General features: G+C 40.3%; 1 protein-coding gene across 9 annotated transcripts in view; it reads left to right on the top strand.

Moving 5' to 3' along the window:
* The first annotated feature begins 769 nt into the window (after positions 1-769).
* The window catches only part of LOC117422468 (netrin-G2-like), a 55,592-nt gene continuing 41,902 nt past the window's right edge, over positions 770-14,459 (top strand). For 2 of the 9 annotated variants that reach the window (XM_058986927.1, XM_058986926.1), the window contains exons 1-3: positions 803-1,400; positions 3,226-3,992; positions 11,787-12,430. In XM_058986927.1, coding sequence (XP_058842910.1) covers positions 3,756-3,992; positions 11,787-12,430 — 881 coding nt within the window. In that variant the 5' untranslated portion in view covers positions 803-1,400; positions 3,226-3,755. Of the gene's footprint in view, positions 1,401-3,225; positions 3,993-11,786; positions 12,431-14,459 lie in introns of all 9 variants that reach the window. The other 7 variants (XM_058986932.1, XM_058986931.1, XM_058986929.1 and 4 more) reach the window with 6 other exon arrangements.

The following is a 14,459-nucleotide window of genomic DNA, read 5'->3' as shown; positions in this document are numbered from 1 at the left end:
AATCGGCGTCTCGAGACGTGTTAACAGCAACGCCCGCGAGTCTTGTTAATAAGACAAACCCTCATTAAAGATTGCTCACTGTCATCAGTCCAAATCAGTTTCCATTATTTTGGTGGGACAGTGGGACAGTGGTTTGTCCATATTGTTTGGGCGGAGTTCCAAGAATGCAGCATAACCAAAGACAGGACAATCGATGACTTCACTAAACGAATCTAGAATTATTTAGGGATATTTGCAGCAATGTAAAAAAAAACCCAAAACGTTAAAGTTAAAAAACATGTCAGTAACTTAAAACACTCGAACATTTCTCTCGGGTAAAAACGAAGTCAAGTGGATAGACGTGGATGACAGCTAATGACGTATAGTTAAAGGTGAGTCGTGTGCAACCCTCTCTTTGGTGCCTTAAAGTGTTTTCTGGATTTATTTATCACTCAAAACAAGAGTTGTCAGTCACACGGCTACACCGGTTCAGCACCATGGCTAGTTCCACAATTCTACCGCATCGCGTTAAACAAAATACACAGATTAGACATAAATTATGTATTTGTAAAAAATAAACAATTGGATGTCATGCCGCGCACGCATCGGGTGGGGAGATATTAATGCGCAGCAACTGCTTAACTATACACCATCCTTAGTCGATTGTTTGCACGAACACGGAGATAATTAGTGCAGTGTGCCTTTAAATGGTTCTAGTGTACGAGCTGCTCCTTTAAGCTACACAGACCAGCCGGCTGCTGGGATGGGTTAGTTTCGGGATGGAGAGAGGAAGTTGCGCAGCCCGGATCAAGCACCGAGATAAAAAGCTCAGATAGTGATTGGAAGTGATGGCAAAAAGGATTTAGAATCAGTATTAGAGAGAGAGAGAGAGAGAGAGAGAGAGAGTAGAGAAAGAGAGAGAGAAAGAGAGTGAGTAGAGAGAGAGAGAGTAGAGAGAGAGAGAGAGAGAGAGAGAGAGAGAGAGAGAGGGAAAGAGAGTGAGTAGAGAGAGAGAGTAGAGAGAGAGAAAGATTTTATTTCTCCATAAAGCTACCGCTATCTGCCCTTGAGCGCACAGGGCAAATCAGGGGGGTGTACATAGGCGGTCAAAGGCGTCCTAAAAGTGAAAATCTTCACTTCTGATGTTCTGATTTTTTATTTATATATATACTTCAATCGGTGCTGCATCTAGAGCACCAGCAGTCCCGCGTCGTGGTGTCTTCCTCTGTCACTAAATAGTAGCATAAATACGACGAGAGACCATCCCATCTGCTTGCAACTGGAAGCAGAGTAATCTTAAATCCAGTGGCGAGCCCAAGTCGAGATGCACTGAAAGGGATACAGCAAGTTCAGCAGAATTTGGAAACGGTATTCTATCGGAGGATTACAACAACAGTTATTTCAATCGAGCGAACCTGTATGTAAGTACACCGTGTGCATATTTACATAACGAGAGTGCAGGTTCCCTGTACTGTGTACAACGTGTAGGTTGTTTGCCATTGGCACCCTCTGTGATTTTATTTATTTATTTTATTTTATTTACTTTTTTGAACGTTATAGCGAAGCATTGAAGCAGGCATGTATTTATTTTTAATATATAAATGACAGATTTGACAGATTCAAATTTTTATTTTACATTCATATGTGTGTGCGTGTTATCAAGCGAGTTGTTTTTTTGTTTGTTTGTTTATATTACCTGGTTTAATTGATATGAAGTTGCTGTTTTCATTTTAAATGAATTATTACAATTTTGAGAATCATTCCTTGAATAGTTCAATTAATGGAAACTGTGCAAGTAACAATGATTGCATACATTTTATCGTTTAAATTATAATCGCAGAACTATTTATTTAAATATTGAACGCAGTAATAGCGTATTGTTTTTAAAATTGCCTTATATATATATATATTTGTTGTATTTCATTAGATACCTACTTGCGCTTTGACCTACACATCCAAAGCGGCGCGTTAGAGACGCTGATTATAAAGTTTCTTTCATCATTTCCAATGATCACATTAGCAACTCAACAGCCACGAAAAAGTCTCATCAGACGTGTGGAGGGAAAACACATTCGGATAAAATCGAATGTCCTTGCGTTTAATTCTATGATTGGGAGTACAAGCAGGATACTTCTTTTTTCTAGTAAATTGAAGATCTTGTTACAATTCGTCGGAGATTGTCTGCTTGGAAATTCACTTCTTAAATCCGACCCACTTCGTGCAGATGAAATGTAATTAGGTCTCATAATGAATGGATGCGCTCTCAGAGTTGTGCTTGTAGGACTTCGACGTCATATACATCTTAACAACCCAGATATACTCTTGCTTCAGGCCAGCATTTAATTGCAGAGTACATCTTAACCCGGTATGTGTCTGACAATGCACTGTCCCTTTCATCACATCTGCTTTAATTTATTAAATATCAGGGAGTTTTTTCCTCTTGCAAATCAAATGAGAGTGCACGGGGGCACCATTTCTTGTATTGATGTCAATAGGACCGATGGGTTTCTCAAGAAGGCTCTCTATTTATCTTAAGGAAATCATTTCAGAGCATTGCTCCAATTTTCAATGAAGTCAGTTTTTTTTATAGCAAAAACAAAACAAAACAATAAAACACTTTTAACCGCGAAAGTATACCTTAGTTGTCTGCGTGTATAGTCATTTTGTAAAATGAACCTGTTTTAAGACTGGACTATATTCTACTAAACTATTCACAATTGACTTCTATTTTAGCCATATTTCGTTATTTAACGCCGTATAAGGATACATATATACATATATTTATATTATAAATAACATAACTTTAAACACACACTCACTGTTTCACAAACGGACATGGCTAAATATATAAACTGTACAACTCCTATTAAAATGTGTGTATATATATATATATATATATATATATATATATATATATATATATATATATATATATATATATATATATATATGCCTACTGTGTATATTGTTTTGAAATTATGTGTAAATATATAATTATCACTTCTCTCTGTAGGCGATGTATTTTCTTAAACTTTAATCTTAATAATATTTATATTTTATATGTATCATAAATTGTGTTGTGTGTGTGTTTTCTCTCATTTCATTTCCGATATTCGCGTGGTTGTTGGGGAGTGTGTGAGCGGGTGTGTGGTGTGTAGGTGTGTGTGTCTGGCGGTAGTATTGTTTCATATAAACTATATAAAGATTTTTGTCAGTATTCAACTAAAGTCTGCTTTTCTTTTTCAGCCACTGTTCAGGGATGCAAGCAAATAAAACATATCAAGAAACGAAGTTCGGTTTCTCGGCGAGGATTGCTGCTGTATAGCTCTTCATAAGTCTCCAGAAATTCTTACCGCGGATGAATGAAATGGTTTGCTGAAGTGCCAAGTTCTTTGCGTGAATTTAAAAACTTAAATCTGCATCAAATGTTGCAGTACTGCAATGGAAAGAACATCGAAGTACCGGGACTGAAACTGTCATTCAAACTTAATTCACGACCAGGAACATCATGTCCTGCAACTAAAAAAAGAACAATATATGTCTAATATCAATATACATTTATATTACTCCCTTTTCATTCCGACGTCGGTGACGTGTACCGTTTCTGAGGTCCATCGGCAACGGCAGCGGTTTCAAGCCAAGTTTGCATGGAGGAAGATCTGCTATTAAGTCTGCTGCTATGATGTCTTTCTAAATGAACCAGGTTCCATGCTGATCCTGATAGTGTTTCCTGACGTGCCGGTGGCTCCCTTTGCCCTTATCTGGACTCTCGGACCATGCACTCGGACTTAGCCTCTACCATGCTGCGGCTGGTTGCTTTGCTCTTACATGGCCTCGCCCTCACTCTGGGGCAATACGACATATGCAAGTCCCTGGTTAGTATGGACGATGGCCCGATATGGGAGTTTTACGCGTGCCAACCCAAGCCGATCTCCATGAAGGAGTATATGAAAGTGAAAGTGGACCCGCCCGGAATTACCTGTGGAGACCCACCTGAGAGGTTCTGTACGCTTGTAAGTGTCACTGCTTATCCTTTCTTTCTTTCTTTCTTTCTTTCTTTCTTTCTTTCTTTCTTTCTTTCTTTCTTTTCAATAGCTAACTCATCATAACCCATCAAAGCTCCTCAAACTTACCACACTTTAAAATCAAGTGCTTAAGAATTAAACATAAATCCATATGCAACAGATTTTAAAACCATTTGAGTATTTAGATGCTCTTACCACATTTCAGGAGCATTTTGTTTACAAAGGATTACAGGGGGTAAAATATCATAGTGCGGCACGTGAAGAGTTTCTAATAAAAGCCACAGGTCAGTCTGAATTAGAGGGTACTTCTAAACATTTCTCTTTTATAATCTACAAATGGGCCAGTTTACATACTGTAGGTGTTCGTGGTTAAAAAGACATTGCACTGTAATATACTGCAACAGAAACAAACACAGTATAATATTTCTGCTGCATTTTATTTAACCGTTACATTAAATACAGTTAAATACAGTGCCACTCGATTTGTGTTCAGTTTTTCACTAATATACCATTCTAAGTGTTTTCAACATTCTTTCATACCTGCTATTCACAGACCTTGTTTACAGTACCGTTTGTTTATGTGAATCAAAAGTAGCAAAAATATATGCAAATCTCTTCCAAAATTTAAACCTGCTTGCCACAGCATCACCCAGTCAGCCGGATATAGATGCCTTCGCCACTACATTCAAAATTACACATCAAAGTGAAATTAAACAGGAAATTACAGGAAATACATATCAGATGTACAGTAACAAGCAATCTGTGCAAGCCCAATGATGATCTCAGGATTTGGAGAAAGCAGACTTTTTCAAGTTCGGTTTCAGAAGGCTTATCCTACAGACAGGACCTGTCTCTCTAGCAGAATCTATGACGCTAACTGTGCTCCCCTGTGGTCATATTGACCTAACCAAGCAGGACTATCCCAAACATAGCAGACTAGAGCATCCCTGGACTCTGAACCCCAATTGTGAACTCCAATGCATACAGCAGTTTAAGATCTTCCTTCTCAACCGTTCATTAGCTTCACCCCCATTTTACTCCTCGCATGATCATTGTGGAGTGGATTATTTTTCCCAATGTTGAGATTAGCCAAAACCTCAGATTGCTAGCTCATATTAAACCTTAAAGCCACCCTGCCCCCGTCCCTCTTCTTCTTAACTGTGTCTCAGCTACATAATTCCTTGATGCGAGGAGAAAAGAGGACAGAGCAGAAATCCAAGACTTTGACAAGCTTGACAAATTGAAAAGTTCAAGAGGAGTGAATGTGCTACACTGATGAAGGCAGAAAACTGGAACGCTTGTCTGCTGGATTGTGATGTTTCTTTAAGTTTTACACAGTGACAAAGTTTCTGTGGTTGCCTTTACTAAATGAGCTACAGTGGCACTGTGATGGGAATGAAATTGGTTTATACTATAAGGTTATAGGATATGTATGTATATATGGGGAAAATATCAGCAGAGGTAGAAGTGAATGGACATAGCTGTAATGGGACCGGTGACCCGGCGCACTGCAAGTGAACACCTTAACCACAATGCAAAAAAGACGGGCTCCTCGGCATTCGTGGTTATAGATCTTTTAACCTTGCCTCATCTCACCGACAGGGGACAGTACAGTATATGGTGTCATGGTGGTATGACACAAAGGCACATTGGTAGTCCATTGCCGTACCGCCATTGCCTCATTATAATGTTTCTTAATGCAGAAAGATAAGTGGATAGAAATCAGAGATGCTGGGTGTTTAAAGGACTATGTCTTTACCACCAACATTTTATGTTGCTTTCACATATTGAGTTTAAGAATGCATTGAAAAAAGTCCTTACTAACTGGATTTTCCTTGTCTCTTCCGCACCAAAGAAAAAAAAGACCTGATCTTTAAATCGGTATTTGAAAAGGGCTGATTTGTCATAAGGAAGCGGTTAAAAAACCTTCTGACGGCACTTAAAGAAATATAGCAATCGTGTATTTGTTTCTGCACCTATTATCCGTGCCACTAAAGTTATACAAGAATTTCAAGCCAATGAAATATTAATGTGGTCAATATCGGTTTTCCTAATGAAGGGTAGATGTAGCGGGCTAAGGACACTGACAAGCTACTTCGAGACAGGCGCAGTGTTGTTTCCTTCAGTGTAAGCACTTTCTGAGGATGATCAATACGACATTCTGTGCATTCTGAGATGAGACAGCACGGGGGCGGGGCGGGGGGGGGGGGGGGGGGGGGGGGGGGGATGGTTAAGCCTCTTGCCTGCAAGCTAGCCAGGATTTTTCAGGCAAATGTTTGGACAGCTTAGTCCAAAAAAGTCTAGGCCGTTTGATTCAATGTTGAATCTTTTAAGTTTGCTACTTTTATCTATTATAAATCAGGTAAATAAAAACAAAGTTCTGGGTTCTGTTGCACCAAATGTTGAGTTATCTGTATTTTTTATTTTTTTTTACCTGGCTCTGAATGTGCTTTGAGCTTACCTGGACAGACTGAAACAGCTTGGCATTGAACAGACAAAATCATGTGACAATCTGGCCTTTCAACTCTGCTCACCCCACCTGTTCTCTATATGAAGAGTATGTGGGGCCAGCAGAGTTGAAAAGTAAGTCTTGTATTAGTACTAAGATTGTTTTTGGAATGTATAGATATTTTAATGTAATATATATTGTGACTGCGACTTTCTTCAGTAGAAAATGCTCGTTCCTTAGTTGATGACGAGTGAACGCTGTGGCTGGCAGTGTTTACAGACTGACAACTGCTTTACTGCTCCACTGCTTGCTTGATTAAGTTGAGTGCTTTGAGGATCGGAGGCCTGAAAGACTGTGGTGAAATTGGATAGTCCAATACCAACCCAGGCTGTATTCATAAGTTAGTGTGCGTTTTAGCAGAAAATACAGGGGACAAATAAAATTACTCTAGCAACTCGCTGTATTCTTAGCAAATGATCTCATGTACAGTAGAGTAACTGGAAAATAATTAAAGAGTGTGATATTCATGTACCACAATGCTGTTTTTCATACGTATCCTTTTAATTATTCTTGTGAGAGGGGCACCTGAGTGGCTCACCTGGATACTGTGTTGGATTTCGCTGGGGATTCCCTCAGCATCGCCTACTGGCCATGCAAGCGCCTCCTAGGGGCCTGGCCTTTGTCCTTCAGGGGTCAGAGGTTTGTAGATACGTGCTGTCAAGCTTGTAGTGTGAAAAAGGAATCGGAAGACGCCCACTGACCTTCAGTTCTCTTAAGCTTAAGTTGCCATGGTGAGGGAGCATAATCGGACAGTCTAAATTGAGGAGAAAAATATGGGTAAAATAATTGGGCGCTCTACATAAAAAAAAAACAAAAAAAAACGTTGTGAGTAAATTGTGGCTACCTTTTAATATGACAGCATTCCTCTCTGGAAAGAATGGGCCTTCACCTCAGTAGCTCAGAGGGTAATGTGAGGGCAGAGTGTTCGGTGAATAACACCTAGTACTGTAAAGACTTGTCCAGTGGGGTGAGGATGGAACATGGCATAATAAGGGATTATTTTTCTCAATCGCAGTTACATTCAGTTTTTAGTTTTATTGATGAAATCTTTAAGAGACAGAAACAGCAGTTGTTCTTCAGGCAGGTACAATGAGACCCCCCCCCCCCCAGCCAGCCAGCTGTCAAAGCTGTAAACAAGATCCCGAGACATGTGCCAGTGTGAGGATACAGGCGTCGTCTGAGGGCAAGTCAACTCCACTGTGCTTGACTGAACACTGCCTTTCACCTCTAACCTTGAACAACTGTAGAAACACCCGCCTTAACACTGTCAGTAGGACCTAGGCCCAATATTGACCTGAAATTATTCTGGAGGGATACGTCCCCATCAGTGGTGTAGTCCCAAACCACTACAATATTAAATATGCTTTATTTTGCTCTTATCTGCCCCCTATTTTACTGCATTTAATCCTGTACCTCAGAATATTGTAATCTGCCAAGTGTTTAATCTGTAGTATTTTGTACTTAATCATATCCTGATGTAACTATCACTACTTAATCATATCCTGATGTAACTTTCACTATTATCTGCTGTATTATTGAATTGTGGTTTGTCACACTTGAGAATTATTGTATTTCTTGTTCTTATTGTATGACTTATATTGTAACACTTGAATGTATTTGTATTTGCTTGCGATTGTAAGTCGCCCTGGATAAGGGCGTCTGCTAAGAAATAAATAATAATAATAATAATAATATAGAGTTTCTTAAACAAGAATTATTATAGGAATGTACTTTTACTTTGTCATGCATTTATCTAATTTCTACAAATATTTCCCCAAGGAGTCTTCCTCCATCTTGTCAGAATGCTTGTCGGTTTGTCAGTGGCTTCGTTTGTGTTTGCGTCCACAGTCGTCTTCGTCAGCATTTTTAGCCTTCTTAAAGTTCGTAACAGAAGAAGTTCTTCATGGTCTTTGCATTGCATCAAGAGGACTAGTGACTGAATCAGACAGTTGTGTGGGAGATGCGAGTCATGTGACTTAGCTTGCCTATTGTGCGAGTTCTGGCTCAACTTCACCACTGCTGCCTGTAGAAAATAGTACCGGAACGGTGATGCCAACCGAGAGACACCAAGCAGCCCTCTATCAATGCAATAGGGAAGTGCATCTTTTCTATATTCCAGAATACATAAAGAACTTGGCGTGGAATTTGTGTGTTTGTTTATATGTAACGTGGCCTCTGAATTTGCCCTTGGTTATTACCATTAAAAGCAGGAGAGTGGGATTTCTCTAAGCATTCTAATTGTTTAAAACCTCATTTACACTTTCAAGAAGCGAGAGAGTTTTTCTTCACATTCCTCCAGATGCATATTGATTGCTTCCTAGATTTAGATTTTTAATTTGGTTTCTTGTGAGCTGGCGTGACCTTGTACAGTGTTCTCACAACCTTTTTGGGGTATGAAAGAGAAAAACAATCAATGACTCCAACCGCTGAAGTGAGGAGAGAGATACAGAGAGAGTGAAGAAAGGCATTAGCTTGATCCCGATTTAGTAGCTCCATTTTCCCAGGGAGCCGTTCCCAGCTCATTAATAATTGACACAAATTCTGACTTTCCTTACCAGCAGGCAGGATATGGCATGTTTTGTGCAGAGCTTGTCTTTTTTGTGTTCATTTTTTTGGTTGACGCTTTACAGAGTGGAAGAATGCATCTAATAAGAGTGAGCCACACTGAGCAGAATGCAGGAGGCCAGAACTCTACATAGCTTGTGTTCAGATTCCAACAAAGATTTTTAATATATATATTTTTTATTGTGCCCAATTATTTTATCCCCGATTTGGAATGTCCAATAATTTTTTCTCCTCACCGCAGCGATTCCCCACACAGCTCAGGAGATCTGAAGGTTCAGTGGGTGTCCTCCGATCCCACGACCAAGCCAGCTTACTCTTTTACACCTAGGATGACAGTGGATGTCAGCGAGCTACCGACCCCTGGCCAGCAGGGTTCGCTGTAGTGCGATGAGGAGAAGCAGCCTGTGCTGGTTTTGCCTCCCTAACCCACGGGAGTGCCAGAGCCAATGCGACGTTCCCTTCAGAATCCCCAGCGAAGACCGGAGACTTTTCTCAGCCAGGACGCGAACCTGCGCTGTATGACTCACCCTGTACACCACACAACTGTACTTCTATCAGGTGAGCCATTCTGGAACCCCTTCAACAAGGCCTTTTAAATACACCTGAAACACAAAAAAAGCTGTTGTCCTGTTAATGGCCTCCGTTGTGAGGTGACCTTAAACAAGGCTTTACTGTCCAGTGATCAGGATATTGGGAAAGCAGGACTTTTTATAATGAGATGCATTCCACCTTTGGGTGATTTCCTGTTTGTGCTATTTTGCCTCCAGAAAGAAATTCAAACAAGCCCAGATGTAATCAGCGCAAACGCACCCATGCCTGCCTGAGACTAAACCCATCTTGACCCCAATAAGCTTGGCAGACATAATCTCCATCTGCCCATTTTTATGCATAAGTGAATCTTTCACAATTCTTCATGGGGTTGTTCACAACCAGTGAGTCGCAATTAATTCTTCCACATCTCTTTCCTGGGATGGCACAGGTAGCCCAGTAGACTGCTGCTGAACCAGGGAAGCAGGTTTTAGTTTAATTTAGCAATCGGCTGCTGCAGGTACAGTACTGGCTTCTCTGGCTATTACCGACTGCTGCAGCCATTGATGTTTGTACTTTTGCAATCAAAGTATTCTGGAGGGTGTCCTAGCAGCGTGTGATTGGGCATTTAGTGGCTCATTCCAGTATGATGCATTGGCCATACAAAGAGTTCTCTTCCTACCAACACCTCATAAAATACTGACACCGTCCCAGTGGATGCATGATAAAGTGCAAAATCCATTGTGTACAAGTGCTAGAATTTGCGTTGCATTGTACCAGACAGTTAACTGTAAATGATGTACTGGTGGGTGCGAGTTTTATGTGGTGTTATTCCCAGGAACTCTAAAAATACCTATATAAACTGCGCCATTGTTAAAATGCCTGACACTGTTTCTCTTTTATATCTGATCTTTAGATTAGTGTTTTTTGGGGGAAATTTAGCATTTCCAGATGAGGATTCATTCCGAAGAAACTATACTATGCTAACTGAAAATGCCAAACTGATCTGTGAAATACATTATTCTATTACTGTTGAAAATCTGTGAAAATAATGTATTTTCCCCATTTTCCAAGGTGGGTGGGGTGGGAGGGAGGAATGGTGTATTTCTGAATGACTGAAAGCTGTTTCTTTGTAGTTAATGACAGTGTTGTTATTATACAGCACTAAAAATAAATGTATTATTTAGTGTAAGCCTATTGTACATCCCATTGTTAAAAGGCAAGGACTTCTAGGGTATAAATAGGTGGGCTGAATTGTGGTGGAAAGGGAAAACAAACAAATTCAAACATTTTAAAATGCTGCATTTTTTCTGTAAACAATGTAAAACCTTCAGATACAGTATACCTAATAAGGCTATAATTCCATGGGCTTCTGGTGGCATGATAAACATATACGAGAGTGGAGCCTGGTCATTATAAACTCAGTGCTGGATTTACCTGACACCCTGTGCAGCTGAGCAGTAAGGCAATAGAGAGCCCTTGCTGGATTTAAACCATTACAGACTGGGGGGGTTAGTTGTAAGTCGCCTGGCACACCAGCTGGCCAATCAGTGACCATCATATTTAGGAGTGAGGTCTGAATTTGGAGATGTAATCAGGACTGTTCCAGTAAATGAGGCTGTGTATGTGAGTGTGTGCTTCTGTGATGCACTTTAGTGGCAAATAACAGGCCTCTAATCCTCAGAGTTAATCCAACTCAGCCCAGAGAGAGGACATCTGATTCAGGTTAATGGTGATTTCAGACTTGATCCCACTCAGTGTGGGTTTCTCAGCAGTTATGCATGAGTTTGCAACATTTTCACTAAAATAGATAACTCGCAAGTTAAAAACTGAAATTAGAGAGTACTCACCGAACACAGCTCCAGTCAAAATAACTTCCACAGGGGCTCAGGTGGTAAATCTTCACGACTACAGGAACGGCAAGTGTGCTCATCAGCAGATTAGAATCACATAGACTTGGGAAATACAACTCCCCAGGAGCGCTATGCTTTCAAACACACAGTGGCAACTGTCAAACATCTCTACATGCACTTTAGATCATATTTCTGGCAATAAGAAGTGCCGGTATGGCATTTCAAGGACTGTTTCCCATTAAGCATAGTGGAAGAATGCATCTAGATATATTATCAGAATATCCTCCCCACTTCCCTGACCCCCATCTCTATGCTTTCCACTTGCAGGAGAACCCCTACATGTGCAGTGATGAATGCGATGCCTCTAACCCAGACCAGGCCCATCCTCCCAAGCTGATGCATGACAGGGAGAAGAGTGGGCTGCTCACCTATTGGCAGACCGTCACTTGGAGCCGGTTCCCAGAACCCTTACTGGCCAACATCACCATTTCCTTCAACAAGAGCATCGAGCTGACCAATGACATCCTGGTCACCTTTGAGTATGGCCGGCCAACCATCATGGTGATAGACAAATCCCTGGACTACGGGCGGACATGGCACCCCTACCAGTTCTATGCAGACGACTGTATGGACGCTTTTGGGATGCCTGCCAAGAAAGTACAGGACCTCTCCGCCACCAACGTGACCCGAGTCATCTGTACCGAGGAGTATTCACGCTGGGTGGGCTCCAAGAATGAGAAGAACGTGCGCTTCGAGGTACGTGATCGGTTCGCCATCTTCGCCGGAACCCGACTGCAGAACATGGACAACCTTTACACCCGCATGGAGAGCATGAAAGGACTGAAGGACTTCTTCACTATCACCAACCTCCGGCTGAGGCTCCTTCAACCAGCCCTGGGGGGTACCTACATCCAGAGAGAGAACCTCTACAAGTACTTCTATGCCATCTCCAACATCGAGGTCCCAGCTAGGTAAGAGGGCCATGATTTTTATCATCATGAGCATCACTAGAAGTCATCCAGGAAGCTAATGTACAGATATAGCCAAACATTTTGCATCACCTAGAATTTGAGCATTAATTAAAAAAAAAAAAAAACTTATATGAGCATAATTTAAATATTTTATTTAACATTGTGTCATCAAAGAAACTACAAAATAATATTGCAAAAGTCTACCGGAAGCCATAACAGTAGTACAGTATTTCATGATAAATTTTGAAATGTTCAATTTTTCAATTTTTGTTAGTATTTCATTAAGTATATGTAAAACTACAAAGCGGTATGTAATTCAATATGTTAACATAACATTATTCAGCAGGTTTCATTCAACTTTATTAAGCAAAATCATTTAATTAGATAGGATAATGCAAAACTTTTGGCCATAGCTGTATTTGTCATGCTCAGTCCACCACTGAAAAGTAACCCTAATATTGGTTTGTTTTACCTGTCCCTTATCCTTGCATGGTGTTTGCAATCATTCTGTCAGTACAATATTAAGTTTAATTGACTTTCAGCTAAATTCTGTGCTGCTGCATCAAATTACCATTGATTTCTTCATTACGATCATCATTGTTGACTCCACCTGCTCTATAGTGTGGTATAGTCTCTAGACAAACATCTAGACAAGACAACAGAAATCAGAACCACCAAACATCATAATAAGCTGAGAAACTGTTAAATCTAGTGCTTCATTTATTTCACAAATGCTCTGCAACAAAATACAGAGCTACAGTACATCTGTACTAAAAACTGATCTGTAGGTGTAGCCATCTGCAGGTGTTCTGGTTTCATCTCAAGGTTTTAACAGTCCAGGTGTGGTGTAAGCCATTTTTAAAAACTGCCACTTTATCTTCCAAAGATAAATGCGTTCCCCTCTGCTGTCAACAGTGTTCTGCAACGTCACTGCAAGGAACTGAAAGTTTACCATGCACATCTTCCCAGAGCACTCGCTTGCAAATGAGATGTAAATCTTTAAAGAACCACTCTGCTTAAATATCTCTCAATCGATAGATAAACACTTAACCAATCCTGGGATGCCCTTTTTACAACATGAGATGTAAACCTCAAGGACATTTCCTGGTTACGTGTTTAAGAATCCATTCATCAATGAATCAATCGTGGACCAATCAATCGTGTTAATGGGGGGCTAATCTGTTGCTTCCGAAACCAAAGTTTGGTGAGGTAAGAGTCTGAATGTTTTAAACTCTACAACTCTATAGGTTGATCGAATCAAACTCCTAAGTCAAGTAGAAAAACAATTCAGCCAGTGCCTTCGTTAGTTTACTGTAACCTGTAATTTATATTAAGGTAAAACGTATAAGAACGAGGATCTCAGTACACTAATGAAGCCCTAGCTCATTTCTGTTTTTCTTAATAGAGATTCGAGATCACGCTTCATATGTCACCTACAAAACCATCACCACCCTTTCAGGACACATTGAGCTGCATGTTGAAATACAGTAAGTTTTCAGGTTGCACTGTTCTCTCTGTTTGGATGCTTTCTGGAAGTTCCTTACAGTGTTAAAGCAGCTGTCTCACACTCAAACACACACCAGTACACTGTTTAGCTGTAACAAGGATGTTTTTCTTTTATTCCAATCAATACAATATATTAGTCTTGCTGTGGTATTTAACATCTGGAGACAGGAGAAAAATAATACTGTAAGCAAAAATGTATGGAAAAGGATATTTGGCAATTGCAGTTGAAAAATAGAGACTGCCCTGACATAGTGTTTAGCTGCTGAGTTGGCTCAATTTGTAAATTTAGCCTCCACTTTTGGCTTTTCAATAAACGTCCTGTACCTATTGATTGAATGTGCAACTGGAGATGGATGAAACATTTCAGAAGGAGGGGTTCAGCTGTAGGGGCTGCGCTGATGAAAGAGCGAGACCTTTCCACTGATGTCTAAATTCAGAGCTAGTTTTCTGCTCGATTTAGTAACACTGAGGCAAATATATACTCCCTCGTGAAATGAACAGAGCTGGTTTCTCCTCCCATGTT

This window comes from Acipenser ruthenus, chromosome 15 (genome assembly GCF_902713425.1).
Source record: "Acipenser ruthenus chromosome 15, fAciRut3.2 maternal haplotype, whole genome shotgun sequence".
Lineage (NCBI taxonomy): Eukaryota > Metazoa > Chordata > Actinopteri > Acipenseriformes > Acipenseridae > Acipenser > Acipenser ruthenus.
This window is presented reverse-complemented; position numbering and strand designations above follow the sequence as displayed.